Here is an 18,351-nt window from a genome sequence, read left to right as displayed (position 1 = left end):
ACGCAGCTGACCTCCGCATCCCAGCACCCTTGCATCTGGGCTTCCTGGACAGGCAGCTGACCTCCGCATCCCAGCACCCTTGCATCTGGGCTTCCTGGACAGGCAGCTGACCTCCGCATCCCAGCACCCTTGCATCTGGGTTGAGACGTGTGCTGTCTCTCCAGTGCGCTGGGAGCAGAAACAGCGCATCAGCTCCGAGCAGGTGGGAGCAGAGAGCCTTCACATAACCTCCTCTCTCCCCTTCCGTGACAGCTTCGAGGCCAGGGACGGATGATGGTGGAGCTTCAGGCGGGGCACAGCTGGGATCCTTGGGTCAATGTCAGAGCAAACATGTTCTTACCAAGCCAGACTAAACAGCTTGGCTTGTGACAACTACTCACCTCTGCCTCTGCCAGAAGTGGGCAGCCACAGACGAAATGGAGACAGATCGGCCTGACACATCCCACAGAGCTCAGGCACAAAACACGCAGCTATCCCACGGCTTAGAGCTGAGCCTCCAATGAAGAGCTGCCCAGCCAAGAACATTTGCACGGGGTTTTGTGTGAGTGGGGCAGGAACTCACACTGTTTTAAGGCACTGAGGTTCTGCCATTGTTCAGGACACCAACTAAATCCGAATGGCCCTGACTAAGGCAACAGCATTCCAAAGACAGATGGAGAACACCAGGATTGAGTCATTTTCATCTTTTCTTAAATTTGAGCTTGGGAATGTGAATGTGGTCATTATTTTATGATGTTATTTATTTTACCACACCTGCTTGCAGAAGAATTCAGAGATGTCTGCTTTAGAACAAGATGGGATTATAGGGGCAAGACTTTCTCTTCTGTCTGAAACAACCAAAAACCAAAAAAACTGACAAAATATATGAAGCAACTGTTTTCAAGTTACTGGGCATCAGCCAACAAAGCACTGATGCGTGTGATGGAAAACAGATGTAGCCAGCAGAAAACGGCCCCAGCTCATTGCCTAAGAGAGAAGACAATGCTGAGAGCCCGGGGAGGCCAGGCGGCAGACCTGGCAGGACAGAGATGGGACGCCTGAGCCCTCCCGGGATAGGGAGAGAAAAGGCCCAGGGGCCTGCAGAGCGTCCAGCACTGAGCTGAGCCCTGAGCTGCACAAACTGCCCACGGCCAGAAAAGAGCCACCCAAATGGAGTAGGGATCACAGGGTCACACACACACGTGGCCAGAAGGATCACAGGGTCACACACACACACTGGGCCAGAAGTGAGCAGTGCCGTTCTCATCAGCCAGACTGAAAACCTCATGATTCACAGGCAGTTCGTATGGGACATGGAAGGGCCTTGCCTCAGTTGTTGAGAACGATGAGCCTTAGTAAAGCACTGCTCCAATCCTGCCCAACACATCTTAAAAGCAAGACCTTAAAGAACCAAACTGTTTCCATATAACTGTACCAAGTACAAAGCTCAAGGATAATTATAAGAAAACAAAAATATCCAGTGCTCACCAAAGTGAAATTCCATTGTCTGGAATCTGCTTAAAAAATGATATGGCATGAAAGGAAGGATATTACAATCCCTATTGAGAAGATTAAATTATTCAATTAAAACCAACCCAGAGCTGCCACAGATGTTAGAGTTAGCAGATTATTAAAATTGTATTTATTCCACAAGTTCAAAACATCAAGTAGTCATGGAAGGTTTGTTTTTAATACCCGCATTTTCTAGAGGTGAAAATCACAATGTCTGATTTGAAAAATATGTAGAATTAACAGCAAATCAGACATTGAGAAAGAAAGACTTGTTACTTTCAAGACAAAAAATAGAAACTACCCAAAATGAAACACATAGAGAAAAACGCACAGTAACAAAAAATTAAGCAATGGATGAGAGAGCTGTGGCCTAATACACGTATAACTGGAATCTTCAAAAAGAGGAGACAAAGATGGGGACAGAAAACATATCTGAAGATGAAACACCCCCAGATTTTCCAAATTTGAAGAAATCTGTAAACCCACAGGTCCAAAAATTTTAAAATAAAATTAAATAAAAAATTAAAATCAAAATTTAAAAACCCAAGCACAAAAAACACAGAGAAAACCACACCAAGGCATATCATAATCCAGTTGCTCAACACCAGGGATAAGGAGAAAATCTTAAAAGCAGCCAGGAACACACAGACGTTCTACTGACACGATATGGGTGTCAGTAGATTCCTCATGGGAAACAACGTGAGAGGACATTTTTAAAGCGGTGTCGGCTGGGCGCAGTGTGGCTCACGCATATAATCCCAGCACTTTGGGAGGCCGAGGCGGGTGAATCACCTGTAGTCAGGAGTTCGAGACCAGCATGGCCAACATGGTGAAATCCCGTTTCTACTAAAAATACAAAAATTAGCCAGGTGTGGCGGTGCGCGCCTGTAATCCCAGCTACTGAGGAGGCTGAGGCAGGAGAATCGCTTGAACCCGGGAGGCGGAGGCTGCAGTGAGCTGAGATGGTGCCACTGTACTCCACCCTGGGCAACAGAGCAAGATTCTGTGTCAAATGACAAAAAAAAAAAAAAAAAAAAAAAAAAAAAAAAAAAAAAGCAGTGTCAGAGAAAATCACCAACTCAGAATATTACTCAGCAAAATATCATTCAAAAATTAAGGCAAGGTAAAGCACTTTTTAAACATCCAAAAGCTAAAGGAATCGATTACCAATAGAGCTGCACTATAAGACATTTTTTTTAGAGCTCTTGAAGTAAAAGGACTGAAATATGAACCTGCGCAGAGGAATAAGCAGCACTGGAAAGAATAAAAACATGTCTCTGTTTATCTAAATCTCTAAAAAGATAACTGACAGCTTAAATGAAATAACAGAAGTACAGTGTGGAGTTTATAACATATGTACAAATAAAATGTAGGACAACAATATCACAAAAATTGGGGCCAGAGAGAAATATACCGCTTGGATATTTCAGGTTTGGGCCCAGATCACTGAAATAAGTTAAAAATTGCAAAAAAGTTATTCACATGAATGTTTTGGTCTCCCAGTACCTATAAAAGTTCTATTTTCACTATAATATAGCTGATTAACTATGCAGTAGCATTACATCTAAAAAATATACATACTTTAAAAAATATTTTATTGCTAAAAAAATTTTATAAAACACCTGAGCCTTCAGAGAGTTTTCTTCTTTTGGCTGGTAGAGAACCTTGCTTTTATGTTGCTGGCTGCTGACAGATCAGGGTGGTGGCTGCTGAAGGCTGGGGTAGCTGCAGCAATTTCTGAAAATAAGACAACAATGATGTTTGCCATATCTATTGGCTCTTCCTTTCCCAAAAGGTTTCTCTGTAGTATGTGATGCTGTTTCATAGCTTTTTATCCACAGTAGAACTTCTTTCAAAATTGAAGTCAATCGGCCAGGCATGGTGGCTCACACCTCTAATCCCAGCACTTTGGGAGGCCGAGGCAGGCGGATCACGAGGTCAAGAGACTGAGACTGTTCTGGCCAACATGGTGAAACCCCGTCTCTCCTAAAAATACAAAAATTAGCTGGGCATGGTGGCACGTGGCTGTAATCTCAGCTACTCGGGAGGCTGAAGCAGGAAAATCACTTGAACCTGGGAGGCGGAGGTTGCAGTGAGGCAAGATTGTGCCACTGCACTCCAGCCTGGCAACAGAGTGAGACTCCATCTCTCAATAAATAAATAAATAAAAATAAAGGCTCACATTTACCTATCCTATAAAAATTGGAGTCAAACCCTGCTACTGCTTTATCCACTAGGTTTAGGGAATATTCTAGATCCTGTGTTGTCATTTCAACAATGTTCACAGCATCTTCACCAGGAGTAGAATTCATCTCAAGAAGCCACTTTTTATGCTCATCCATAGACACAACTCCCCCTCTGTTCTAGTTTATCATGAAGTTGCAGCAATTCTCTCATATCTTCAGACTCCATTTCTAATTCTAGCTCTCTTGCTATTTCCACCACATCTGCTGTGACTTTCTCCACGAAGTCTCTGAACCCCTCAAAGCCATCCATGAGGGTTGGAATCAACTTCTTCTAAACTCCTGTACATGTTGATGTTTTGACCCCCCCATGAATCAAAAATGTTCTTAATGGCATCTAAAATGATGACTCCTTTCCAGAAGGTTTTCAATTGACTTTGCCCAGTTTAATCAGAGAAATCACTATCTATAGCAGTTACAGTATTATGGAATGAATTTATTAAATAATAAGACTTGAAAGTCAAAATTAGTCCCTAATTCATGGGCTGCAGAATAGATGTTTTGTGTTAGCAGCCATGAAAACAACATTAATCCCCTTGCATTCTCCATCAGAGCTCTTGGGTGATGAGATGCATTGTAAACGAGCAGCAGTATTTTGAAAATAATCTTTTTTTCTGAGCAGTAGGTCTCAACAGTGAGCTTAAAATATTCAGAGAACCATGCGGCAAACAAATATGCTGTCATCCAGGCCTTGTTTTTCCATTGGTAGAGCAGAAACACAGTAGATTTGGCAGGGTCCTTAAGACCCTAGGGTTGGGGAATGGTAAATGAGCACTGGCTTCAGTTTAAAGTCACCAGCTGCATTAGCTCCTACCAAGAGTTCACCCTGTCCTTTGAAGCTTTGAAGCCAGGCAATGACTTCTCCTCTCTAGCTATGGAAGTCCTAGATGGCATCTTCTTCCCATAGAAGGCTGCTTTGTCCATATTAAAAATCTGTTGTTGAATGTGGCCACCTTAATCACTGATACTAGCTAGAACTTCTGGAGAACTTGCTGCAGCTTCTCCATCAGCATTTGCTGCTTCACCTTGCACTTTTATCTTATGCAGTTGGCTTCTTTCCTTAAACCTCATGAACCAATCTCTGCTAGCTCCAAACTTTCCTTCTGCAGCTTCCTTAACTCTCTGCCTTTACAGAAATGAAGAGAGTTAGGGCCTTGCTCTGGATCAAACTTTAGCTGAGTGGAATGTTGTGGCTGGTTTGCTCTTCTTCCCAAACCACTAAAACTTCCTCCATAAACTAACTGATACAAGAGACCTAGCTTTTGACTTATCTCAGCTTTTGACATGCCTTCCTCACTAAGCTTAATCATTTATAGCTTTTGATTTAAAGTAAGGGACATGCAACTCTTCCTTTCACTAGTACACTGAAAGGCCACTGTAGGGTTATCAACTGGCCTGATTTCAATACTGCTGTGTCTCAGGGAATAAGGCCTGGAAAGGGAGAAGAGATGGAGGGACGGCCAGTCAGTGGACAGTCAGAATACACACAACATTTAGATTAAGTTTGTAGTCTTACATGGGTGTGGTTTATAATACCCCAAAACAATTACAATAGTAACATAAAAGATCACTGATTACAAGCCAGCCACATGGCTCACAGCTGTAATCCCAGGGCTTCAAGAGGCCAAGCTGGGAGGACTGCTCGAAGCCAGGAGTTGAAGACCAGCCTGGGCAAATAGCAAGACTCCATCTCCACAAAATAAAAAATTAAAAATAAATTAAAAAAAAAAATCCAGGCATGGGGGCACGTGCCTATAGTCCCAGCTACTCAGGAGTAGCTAAAAGTAGGAGGCTAAGGCAGGAGGATTACTTGCACCTTGGAGGCGGATGTCAAAACTCAGCAAGCCTCCTTTAAGTATGTGCCCTTTTAAAATGTCAATTATGTCTGATAAGAGTTTTGTTATCTCATGTGGACAAAGGTCAAATCGGGTAACAGTCACTGGTCAAGCCTCTCCTTCTGATTTAACTGTAGAACAAAAGACAGATGCTCCCAAAGGCTCCTCCTAAAGCCTCCAAAGCTCTGCAGGGCTCAGCACACAACAGCCCGGTAGGACAGAGGGTGTGGGGCTGACCGCAGCCTGCTTTCCCGTAAACACCCTGCCCTGGTGCTCCGGGCTGCTCAGATGTGCAGGGCATCTGGACAGGAGCAGGGCATGAACCCTGCTTTCCACGGGCAGATGACGCAGGAGGCAGTCAGATCTGGAATAAACAAGACACCAGAACACCCAAGGCCCTCGGACGCCCGGAGGACAGCTGCCATTCTTCACCTCGGGCCTCCGGGCTAGTCTCCTTGGAGGTCTGTGTCTCCCATCCTCTTAGCTTGAAACAGGAGGGAAAGCAACATCCTCCAGAATAAAGAAACCAATGAACACAGCAGTGATGACTGATCTCGTATCTACGCCAGGATAATCTAACCCATGAAACAGCGGACAGTCTACTCATGGTTTTTGTTCGTTTTTGCCAGCTTCAGTTTATATTGCATGAGTAATCATTCCACTGAGACATCTTTTAGATTTACTATTTTGCTGTGGCCTTTTGGATCTGAAGAGAAATTAGATGGGGAAAAACATAATGCCTATTTTTTTCTTTTTTTTTTGAGATGGAGTCTTGCTCTGTCCCCCAAGCTGGAGTTCAGTGGCACGATCTCAACTCACTGCAACAACCTCTGCCTCCCAGGTTCAAGTGATTCTCCTACCTCAGCCTCCCGATAGCTGGAACTACAGACGTGAGCCACCACGCCTGGCTAATTTTTGTATTTTTAGTAGAGATGGGGTTTTGCCATGTTGGGCAGGCTGGTCTTGAACTCCTGACCTCAGGTGATCTGCCCACCTCAGCCTCCCAAAGTGCTGGGATTACAGGTGTGAGCCTCCATGCCCCCCTTAATGCCTATTTTTCAAAATAAACTCTAAAACAAAGAAAACAAAAATTACTAGTGTTATGAATTTAGAAAAATATCTATCAACCAGTTGTATTACTTTAGCATCAAAAGAAGCATGCAGCCACCCACTAACATATGTGTGCTAAGTCACATGCAGGTGGTCTGGCAGCAGGCAGAGTTTAACAATTCAACCATCCAGCCTTGATCCTGGGGAGCTACTGGCCCACATAGAGAGATACCACTAACATATAAAATGTCCTGATCGGCTATTTAAGCATCAAACATGGTAAAGTTTGTCTTCTCTTAAATTGAATTCCCTCAAAAAAGGTACTTTTAAATAAATCACATTTTCTTCTGAACGCCAAAAGCATATGGAACTATCACTATTAAAATAATTAGTAAACCTGGGCGTTGGGAAGTACGAGAGAGCTCACATGTTTGTCACTAAAGACCAGAGGCCAGCATTAGCTTCTCAGCTCCAGACCCTGAGTAGGAGCGGGGAAGATCTCTGTACTCCTGAGAGATCACTCGATTCCCAGCCCTGAGTTCCCCTCCCAGAGCACTGATGTGGGCCGGGCAGGACTGCATGCATTTGCATCTATTTTAGCTTCTTACTGTCAAGCGCAAAGGAAAAACACCTGGATTCTCTAATCAGAAAGGTATTTATCTCATAATAAGCCAATGGGAATCAGCATAATGCAAGTTGATCTTCAAACTTTTTTTTTTTTTTTTTTTGAGACTAGGTCTCGCTCTGTCACCCAGGCTGCAGTGCAGTGGCATGATCCCATCTCACTACAACCTCCGCCTCCCAGGCTCAAGCGATTCTCATGCCTCAGCCTCCCGAGTAGCTGTGACCACAGGTGTGCACCACCAGGCCCAGCTAATTGTATTTCTGGTAGAGAAGGGGTTTCGCCATGTAGCTCAGGCTGGCCTTCGAACTCCCGAGCTCAGGCAATCTGCCCGCCTTGGCCTCCCAAAGTGCTGGGATTACAGCCATCAGCCACCACACCCAGCCTGATCTTCCAACTCTTACCTAGCTTTGAGATTCATGACATCTGCCCTGCAGACTGGAATTTTGTCTTTGTTCTGTTTACATATTTAATTTCGAACCCTGGATCTGTGCCACGGAGGCTCCTGCCCAGACAATGCAACACCCACTTCGCTTAAAAAGGCCCAAGTTTTACCCCAGGTAAGGGGCCCTCATCAGCTTCTGGCCAGTGTGTTCCCGGAAGATCAGATGCCTTCCATGGCCCCAGAAGGTAGTCATGCGCTCCAGACCCAGTGGCAAGGCCTCCTGTCCACTCATGGACGTCTTGAAAACTGGCGTGCCACACAGACCATCTGGTCCATTAAGACAATTCCCCAAACTTCTGCTTGTGCACTGAGTCACACATTCTCTTTTCACCGGACTTAGCTCTGTCGGAAGGGAACTATACAGCTGCCAATCATCAGCAACTAGGGAAACTGAGTCAGAACAACAGAGAAGCAAGCCAAGTCACCCACGCTGGGGAGAAAACGATAGAATATCACAGCATGTCGACCCTGGATCAAGCCACGCTTGAAGCTGGAGCTGCCCCTGGATTCAGAGTCATAGAGAAGGATATGCTTTCTTTTTACAACTATTTCCTTGACATATGAAAAAACACAGAGGAGGAAGGCAAGTTCTAACAATAGAAGAGCTCAATTACTCTGACTTCCTAACAAGAGAAAGCACTTTCCAGACACGTGGCACTCATAGTCACATACTAGTTTTCAAAGGTTAAAGTCATGGTGAGAGCCTAAGGGCCTCACATACTCCCTGGATGGCAAACTGGACATCCCAGGAAAGGTCCCAACACACACTGTCTTGGGGATGGGCCCTCTCTAAGCTTATTTTGAACACTGAAGATTTTCCTCTTCTGGCCACAGAACACAGAGAGCTCTGAAGATCAGCCGCCTCCCAGGCTCCCACGCTGAGAAAATGTTTGGTCCGCCCACCACCTTGCAAAGATAAATTATCAACATCTAAATGTTTTAAGTATCTCTATGGTACTTTTCAAATGTATTTGCGTGGCAATAATAAAGTCTTTGACCCTGTTGTGCCAACAAACATGAGCATCATCTGTTCTATGGAAGGCAAACACTGACACTAGCACCTGCAGGACTGTCCCAGCAGACGCATCTGCACATCCTGCATAGGGCGGAGAAGCCCCAGGCTCCCACTCACACCCGGGACCACTGCAGTCTCCTGCCCAAAGGAGGAGAGGCCTGGCGTCCCGGGACTGCGGGTGCTCCCAGAAGACGCAGTCAGATGTGAGGGAACTTCCCGGGAGCAGGAGGGTGCAGAGGAGGAGGAGGGTATGGGAAGTGCTGAGGGTGGACAGCCAGGGAGTCCCCGGCAGGCGGGCCCCTCTGCAGCACCAGCCAGCCGGCTCCCTGAGTGCCAGGCAACAAACACCCTGTGACCTCTATCTGCGTGTGAGGAGGAGAGGTCCCCTCCGAAAGGCAGCCAGTTCTCCAAGGGAGGTCAGGGAAGCTCCAAGGATGAACCTCGGGACCCATGTGACTCACTCAGGGGACGCAGTCTCCTAGACACAGGAAGTCAGTTAAAAGGCCCAAACACCCACTCCCACCTATGGACTATGAGCCCATAGACTCCCAGAGCCCCTAGAGGGCCTGGGGGGCCTGCAGGCGGGAGGAGACCCACGGAGCAGCAACACTGGAACCTTCTGCTCATGTGAACACAGGCCGGGAGGTGGGCTGGTCCACTCAGTCCAGACCACCAAGAGTGCAGGGTCCCAAGCACTCTGCGCCCTTTCCCCATCCCCCGTCCCACCAGGACTGCACACACCTGGGGTCATCTTACCACTCCCAGGAAGCCCCCTGTCTCTCTGGGGGCCCCACTGGACTGGGGATTCCATGAGGGCAAGATTCCGGTCTCGTTTTCTGTGGGTGGCCCAACACACAGCACACGGCGTGGGCCTAATACCCAGCAGATGGTGAGAAAAACTGAGAATGAGGAGCAGCTGTCTGGAGATTCTGCAGGAGAGGAGGCCCCGCCCTGGCTGCCATGGCGCCTGCCTGTGGTTTCTCTGCAATGCGACCTCCCTGAGCCCACCCCAAGCTCCACATGCCCAGACCCCTCCAATGTCAGGGTTTCTGTCACAGAACTGCAGTTTGGGACAACTCATGGCTTTGCAGCGGCCTGGACTGTGGTGAGGATGTTAGTTTTGATGAATCCATGACCATAGCCTCAACCGTAGCGGCTCCAGGGAAGAGAGGAAGGCAGGACAGGAGGAGGGCGTGGAGGGCCTAGCTCCAGTGTGTCCAGCCAGCACCCTAGTGGCGTGACCGTGATGAAGAATGTTTCAAATGTGACCTCCCCAAAAAGGCTGGGGTTGAGAGGAGGAAAGGAAGGGGCGTACAACGGCATACTTTAATACTAGCTTTGAACTACCATTGTGATGAACTTCTATTGTGTTGGGTACAGAATGATTCTGTATTCAAAAACCAACCATTTCTACACAGCTGAACTAAGTAAGGCCTCCAGAGGGGAGGCGCTCTGCAGGAGACCCAGCAGCAAGGCCAAATCCCCGACCGAGCAGCACAGGGCACGGGCTCCTGCCATTCCAGGAGACCCAGCAGCAAGGCCAAATCCCCGACCGAGCAGCACAGGGCACGGGCTCCTGCCATTCCAGGAGACCCAGCAGCAAGGCCAAACCGCCGACCGAGCAGCACAGGGCGCGGGCTCCTGCCATTCCAGGAGACCCAGCAGCAAGGCCAAATCCCCGACCGAGCAGCACAGGGCGCGGGCTCCTGCCATTCCAGAGCTCCCTTCACACTTGCAGCTGAGGGAGCTGAAAGGTCGATCCAAACTGAGTCATGGATGGGCTTATTCCACTGTTTTCCAAAGCCCCCAAGCCACAAATCAAACAACCCAGTATCAGACCCGCTTAAACACACTCCTGGAGCATTTGAGGGGAAGGAGCAATAAGATGTTTTCCAATGGCTCTGATTTAATCTTTTGGGGGACTGGGATGGAGGTGAGTCTCTAAAAGCAAAGGGACGGTGTGATGGTTGGATGAGCCAACTAACTTTGGGGCAGGTTTTTTTTTTAATTTTCATATATAGTATATTCCCAATTTCTACCAAGAAATTTTAATAGAAAATAATCACATATACATGAGAGCACAGTCCTGGGAGAAAGCTGAAAGTGGACATGAAATGTTGCTTCACGTGTAGCATGTATCATGGAGAACTGTGTCATCTCAAGCAACAGCCTACCAGCCCCTGCCCCCAGAGGCCCTCAACAGGATATCCCCGCAGAATAGGCCTCCCTCTTCCCTCAGTCCCTGCCTCCCCAGGCTGCACTCGCTCGCTCATGACACCTGTCCACTGTGCCTAGGTCCGCACAGCTACACCCTCACGTTCTCCCAGGGGACACGGGACTTGCTAAAAATCACCCGGCTGGAATGCATCCAGCCAGGACTCCATTCTGGCCACCAGCGCTAAGCTCCTCCTCTTGGCCACAGGAATAGCGTCAGGAGCTGCGCTTCTCTCCCAGAGCTTCTGTTTCCACCGCCAGAAAATGGGTATGTTCATTTCTCCAGTAAAGTGTTTAGTTCTATAAGGGATTCGATCAACTTAACAGCTACCAGTCTACCTGCCTCACAGAATCAACGTGACTCAACAGCGACATTTCGAAGTATCACTGAAGACTGCAAAAACCCATGAAAGTGTAAGATAGAAATGGATGCAAATGTACCCTTTGAGGAAGTGTTGTGCGAGTGGACGATGATGTCACCCGTCTACTCTCAGCTCCTTTTTCAAATTCGGTGAGGTGTTTGTGGACGAGCACACCATGCAAAGCGGAGCAGAGGACCCCATGTGTGTCCTACGACACTTACTTTAACATGTTATTTTCAACAAGCAATTAATATTCCGGGGCAAAACATACCACAAGCTTTATGAAACTGACCAGATGGGAAAAATCTTTGAGGTGACATTTTTCCACTGGCTCAGCAAGAATTACATTATCCAGACCCAGGGAAACCTCACCCGGCTCCATTCTAAAAGTCCACTGCTGTTGAGTGAGATGCCCCCGAGTCGTCCGGCCTGGGCTGACCATTCACGGGCTCTGGAAAGAAAGCCTTGGTCTCTCTGCGGAGGAACAATTTCCCAGGCGGAGAGGAACTCGCGCCCCCGCCCCGCCCCAGGGCCTCCAGGAAGCGGCCTGCAAACTCGGCGACCCCTGGGAGCCGTGGTCTGTCCCAGCACTTTGTTTCGGAGGTAAGCGCACTGGCCGCCCACTTCCTGAATTGTTCACTCAATTTTTTTACAACTTTTGCAGACTCTTTGCTGGTGCCAAAAAGTCCTCTGGCTCAGCTAAGAAACGTGAAAACTATTTTTGGCATGCAGAAAAGTCGCTACAGGACTAAATTAGAGTCGGCGCCTGAAACGCAGCCCGCGTTCACAGATCCCGAAAATGTTGAATCCGACTCGCTTCAGAACATAGGAGGCCTGCAGCGAACTCTGGCGGCATCTCGGTACCTGGAGCCGCGGGGCGGAGGGATGGGGATTCCTGCTGTGGAGACCGTGACGCGGGACGGCCCGCAGGACAGGGTGTCAACCCCAACGCAACGCATCCGGTTAAACGTTTAGCGCAACTGCGAACACGCTCGCGTGGATGAGAAGCGAAAGAAGAGAAATGCCCGAGGCAGAAACCCGCTCTGAGTCCCGGCTCCATCCAGACCCGGGCTGCCCCGAGTCTACAGCGCGGCCCCTCTCGGGAACCCCGGCCGCCCGGCTCGCTCGGGGCGCAGGAAAAGCCCCTGAGAAGCGCGGGGCCCCCAGGACACCCCAGGAGAGGACGCTCCGGGCAGATGCGGGGGCACTGGGAGCGGGGGCGCCGCGGCTGCGGGAACTGAGGCTCCTCTGGGGAGGCTTCCCCGGCGCGGGGGGATGGGGTGGGCACTGCGCTCCAAGGGGCGGGGGAGGGGGACAGGGCGGAGGCTGGGGGAGGAGAAGGGAGGAGGAGGGGAAGGGAGGAGGAGGAAGGGGGGAGGAGTAAGAGGAGCGGAGGAGGGGAGCGAACAGGACGAGGAACGGGGCGGAGGGGGCTGGGAGGACGGAGGGGGCTGCGCCGCGCTCGGGGAGCGGAGGGGGACCAAGGGGTCCTGAGCGGGGGAAAGGTGAGCGGAGGAGGGGCCGCGAACCAGGGGGAAGCGGGAGGCCGGCGGAGCAGGAGAGGGGGCGGCGGGAGGCGAGCGGAGGGAGCCCCGGCAGCTCCAACAACTTCCCCGTCCTGCGGGGATTCCGAGTTCCGAACAAAGGCGGCTACGAAGGCCGCGCGCACAGCGCTCTGGTCCGCCCCTCGGCGTCTCCCGCAGGGCGGACAAAGGCCCAGCGGGTCCCCGCGCCCTGGTCCCCCCACGTCCCCCTTCGGAGGTTCGCTTCTGCGTCCCGAGTCCCCAGGCCCCCCGCGCGCCCGATGCCCCCTCCACCCTCCGCGCCCCCCACCTCCGATCACCCCTGCGCTCCCGGATCTCCACGAAGCCCCGGACCCCGCGCCCCCGGCGTCCCCCGCGGCACTCACAGGATGGAGGTCTGCGGCGCCACGGCGGGCACGGCCTCCAGCAGCAGATGCATGCAGCGCACGGTGGTGCGGAAGCACAGGCAGCGGCTCGGACACCCTGCGCCCGGCTTCTGGGCCACCACGGCCAGCGTCCCCCAGGCGCAGAACAGCACGAGCGCCAACAGGCAGCGGCGCCCGGGGCCCCTGGAGCGCTTGGCCATGGCCGACGGCGCGGACGGACGCTCGGACGCACGGAGCCACCACGGCCGGCTCCCGACTGCGCCCGCCCGGCCGCGGCCCACGTCCCAGCTGTGCGCGGGGGGCGGGGGGCGCCAGCTGTGCACATGCGCGAGGCTCCTCCCGGCCCCTCTGAATCCCCGAGGGCGGGGCGGGGCGAGAACCCGGGGCCCCAGCGTCCGGCCCGAGCGCCCTCATCCTGGTGGGGCGGCCCGCATGGCCAAGGCGAGCGCTCGGGGGCGCGGAGGAGAGCATTGGCACCCCTGATTCTGCGCTCGAGACTCGGGGCTCGGGACCCTGGGGCCTACGCGAAGCTTCTCCACTTCTCTTACCCGTGGTTTCTGCCTGCGCTCACTACGGGTTTTTTAGTTGGCGCCTTGCTGTTTGTAACACTTTTAGAGCGCTTGCTCTGATCCGGGCACGATTCCAGGCGCGCAGGCGCGCTCCTCTCTTTCTCCCTCTCCCTACCCGCAACCACGTAGGAAATTATTTAACGTTCAAAAAAGCCCCTCATTCCTTTTGAGGAAACTGAGGCCCAAGCCCCAAAGCGCACAGCAAGGGAGTCTGCGGGAGGATTAGACCCAGGCGGTCCGGCTCCCCGGGGCCTGTCAGCCACCTGCTCTCTGCCGGCCGCCTGGCTCAGCACAGTTGGGAAAACGAAAGGTCCTGTGTGGAGTCCTCGGCGCGGCGCAGTGCAGCCCCCGGGATTCTCGCGGCCTTCAGTGCGTGCCCTCCTGGGACAGCCCTAGGAGGAGACCCAGGGAACCCCCCCACGTCGGGTGTGTCTAGAGACAGCAGAAGACTTTGGAAAGGAGGGAAGACACTGCGTGAGATACGCACAAAGGTGGCGTTCTCACATAGTTCATACATTCTCTCCAATCATCTCACAAGGACCCAGTCTGAATTTCACAGATAAGGAAGGTGAGGCCAAGTTGTTGAACCCAGGCCACAGGGTGACGGTGCCAGATTCAGAGGCACAGCATGGGCGTGTTCCCGTCGCAAACCCCGAGTCTCAGCTGTGTCCCCGTGCTGGTGTTCTAGCCTGAGCTGCGTTTGAAAGCAGCCTGGAATGGGATTGGTGGGTAATAGGCTAGTTTCCTGTTGCTATGTTAAAACACAAAAGCAACTACCACGAGACATAGCCCGGAGGTCACAGGTGCATTGCTGACCACGGGGCACCATCTGAGGACTGGACTCCCGAGGCTGCTGGCAGGGGGTTCCAGTTCCTTGCCGTGTGGGTCTCCATGGCCTGCACACTGGACATGGCCTGATGCCTCCCAGAGCAGGTATTAGAAGAAAGAGGAAGAGAATGAGAGTACAACACAGAAGCCAGGGTAAAACCTAACCCAGCCTTGGAACTGGCCCCGCATCACACCTGCGGGGTGCATCCTCAGAGGTCGGTGGCTCCCGCTGACATTCCAGATGCCATCTTTCCTGCAGGATTTTATCCACCCTCTACAGTGGATGCAGCTCACACTCCGGATTCCATTTCTCCTGCAGGATCCTATTCACACACTCCGGTGGGCCCAGCTCACACTTCAGACAACATCTCTCCTGCAGGATACTATCCACACACAGAAGTGGGTCCAGCTCACACTGCAGACATCTCTCCTGCAGGATGCTATCCACACACTCGAGTGGGTCCAGCTCACACTCTAGACACCATCTCTCCTGCAAGATCCTATCCACACACAGAAGTGGGTCCAGTTCACACTGCAGATGCCATCTCTCCTACAAGGTTCCATCCACACACAGAAGTGGGTCCAGCTCACACTGCAGATGCCATCTCTCCTACAGGATTCTATCCCCATACTTCAGTCTCCAGATGTTATCTCTCCTGTAGGGTCCTATGTACACATTCCAGGGGTTCAGTTCACATTGCAGACACCATCTCTCCTGCAGGATACCATCCACACACAGAAGTGGGTCCAGCTCACACTGCAGACATCTCTCCTGCAAGATCCTATTCACACATTCCAGTGACTCCAGTTCACACTGTAGATGCCAAAACTTATGCAGGATTCTATGCACACACACTAGTGGTGCATTTCACACTCCGGATGCCGTATCTTCTGCAGAATCCTGTCCACACATTTCAGTGGGTCCAGTTCACGCTCTACATGTGCTCTCTCCTGCAGGCTCCTATCCACACACTCCGGAGGTGCCATTCACACTCTAGATGCCATCTGTCCTGCAGGATGATGTCCACACCCTCCAGTGGGTCCAGTTCACACTCTAGAGGACATCACTTTTGCAGGATCCTCTCTACACATTCCACCAGTGCCATTCACACCACAGATGCTGTCTCTTTGCAGAGTCCTATCCACATGCCCCAGGGCTGCAGCTCACACTGCAGACACCATCACCCCTGCAGTATCCTATCCACACACCTCAGTGGGTCCCATTCACACTCCAGAGGCTATCACTTTTGCAGGATCCTATACACACACTTTAATGGGGCCAGCTCACAGTCCAGAAGCCGTTACTCCAGCATGATTCTAGCTACACACCCCAGTGGCCCAGTTTACACTGCAGATGCCTTGTCTTCTGCAGGATCCTCTCCAGGCACAACAGTGGGTCCAGTTCACACTCCAGTTGCCATCTCTCCTGCAGGACCCTACCCATACACTCAAGTGGGTCCAGTTCACACTCCAAATGCCATCCACCTGCAGCATCCCAACCTCTCACTCAAGTGGGTGCAGTTCACACTCCAGTTGCCATCTCTCCTGCAGGACCCTACCCACACACTACAGTGCTCCACTTCACACAGCAGACATCATCACTGCTGAAGGCTGCTGTCCACACAGTCCTGTGAATGCAGTGCTCACTCCACATGCCATCACTCTTGCAGGATCCTACCCACACACTCGAGGCAGTCCAGATCACACTGCAGATGTCATCACTCCTGCAAGATGCTATCCATACATTCCAGTGGGTTCGGTTCACACTGCAGATGCCATCTCTCCTCAAAGATCATGTCTACACATAGCAGTGGTTGAGTTTGGGTCCCACCCAAAGATTCCAGTGGGTCCGCTTCCCACTGCACACGCCATCTCACCTGCAGGATTCTCTCCATACACTCCACTCAGTCCAGTTTACATTCTACATGTCGTCTCTCCTGCAAGATTCTATCCACACACTCGAGTAGGTCCAGCTGAAACTCCATATGCCATCGCCCCTGCGGGATCCTGCGCACACTCTCCAGTGGGTTCAGATTAGACTCCGGGTGCCATCGCCCCTGCGGGATCCTGCGCACACATTCGAGTGGGTTTAGTTCAGATTCCGATGCCATCACCCCTGCAGGGTCCTGTCCACGCACTCCAGAGGATTCATTTCAGACTCCGGGTGCCATTGCCCCTGCGGGATCCTGTGCACACACTCCAGTGGGTTCAGATTAGACTCCGGGTGCCATCACCCCTGCAGGATCCTGTGCACACACTCCAGTGGGTTCAGCCATCACCCCGCAGGATCCTGTGCACACACGCCAGTGGGTTCAGCCATCACCCCACAGGGTCCTGTGCACACACACCAGTGGGTCCAGATGCAGATGCCATCACTCCTCCTGGATCCTCTCCACACCCTCCTGTTGTTCCAGCTCACACTGGACACGATCTCTCCTGCTGGATTCCATCCATAGATGCTCTTGCGTCCAGCACATGCCACAGCAGAGCATCAACTGGGAGCGTAAGGAACATGAGACAGAACCACTGGGGACCATCTTAGAGGCTGCCTACCACGTGTCACTCTTGAGTTTGTGTAGAACAGGGATGCTTGCGAGAATGCTTCTTCTGTATTTCCATAATGGCAGAATGCTGGGTGGGAGCTGCAAACATTATATTCAGCAGAGGAGGAGACAGAGTCCTAGGCAGACTTCAGTACAGTCCTGCTGTTAAGTACCTGGAGCTAGAGCAGACCCCACAGTTTACAGATGTGGATGGACCTCAGTAAGGCTGCCCTCACTTTAATACTACCTGTGTGTCCAGGGGTCCCCAGGCCATCCACACTTCTGACTGGTTACAGATTCATAGGTTTCTGAGACCCCCTCCAGCTACATCTCCTGCTGGAACCACCCACACAACAGATGAAAGTGCTGTGGTTACAAATACAGCTGTATTATAATTGATACCAATCTGAACCTCCAAATGAAATACATCAGGTGAGGTCAGGGAGGGTCCCAAATGCAGAGCCTCTGTGCCTGGCCTGTGGGATCAGGGCCCATCACCACCCGGCACAGGGACATGATCACCAACAGGGAAGCTCTACTGAGCTTTGGTGTCCAGAGTTTTCACCAGGGTTTTATGGCTCAAGCAGGACTGATGACGCACTGTCCATGGGGTTGAACTCTCCAGGGAGGTCAGGCTGACAGCACAAGGCCCAAACACTTCACCCTACAATCGCATGGTCAGTCCTAGTGATCAGACTCCATCCTGTGTTCCTTCATCAGCGTCAGCTCAGACATGGCTGGGAGCTCATCATGAATACACACACTCCTGTCCCTGGGGAAATTCCAAGGGCTTTGGAAGCTCTGTCCCAGGAACCTGAGGAAAAGACCCAATTCCTTCTCAAACACACAAACTTTACATGGATACTCGTGTTTAGGAAAGTGGCACCCGCTGCTGTGTCTGCCGTTTTAAGCAAGCACCCCGCTCACAAGGCGTAATTACCTTTCTGGTCATCTAGGGACCCTTTCCAAGCCATCCAGGTGTCCTAGGTACTAAGGAGTCACACATCTACCCGCAGCACGCTCTGGGGCTCCGTACTCACTTCCAGATGCTTTCCAGACATCTCCACCTCGATGTCCCACAAGAATTCCAATGTTATGATGTCAGAAACTAGAACATCGCTCTCCATAAAAAATGCGCTTTTTCTCCAGAATCTCTAATGTGATCCTCCGCCAACCTGGAGGTCATTCTCACCTCAATCCCTACCCCATCCTTAAATACAGCAGT

General features: G+C 51.3%; 1 protein-coding gene across 4 annotated transcripts in view; it reads right to left on the bottom strand.

The window, feature by feature from the left end:
- The window catches only part of PXDN (peroxidasin), a 118,067-nt gene extending 99,861 nt beyond the window's left edge, over positions 1-18,206 (bottom strand). For 2 of the 4 annotated variants that reach the window (XM_016946097.3, XM_063789391.1), the window contains exon 1: positions 13,187-13,475. In XM_016946097.3, coding sequence (XP_016801586.2) covers positions 13,187-13,386 — 200 coding nt within the window. In that variant the 5' untranslated portion in view covers positions 13,387-13,475. Of the gene's footprint in view, positions 1-13,186; positions 13,476-18,066 lie in introns of those variants that run through there. The other 2 variants (XM_063789390.1, XM_016946093.4) reach the window with 2 other exon arrangements.
- Between the last annotated feature and the right edge of the window lie 145 nt (positions 18,207-18,351).

Source organism: Pan troglodytes, chromosome 12 (assembly GCF_028858775.2).
Source record: "Pan troglodytes isolate AG18354 chromosome 12, NHGRI_mPanTro3-v2.0_pri, whole genome shotgun sequence".
Classification (NCBI taxonomy): Eukaryota; Metazoa; Chordata; class Mammalia; order Primates; family Hominidae; genus Pan; species Pan troglodytes.
Note: the sequence above shows the minus strand (reverse complement) of the source record. Positions and strands in the feature narration are given on the sequence as shown.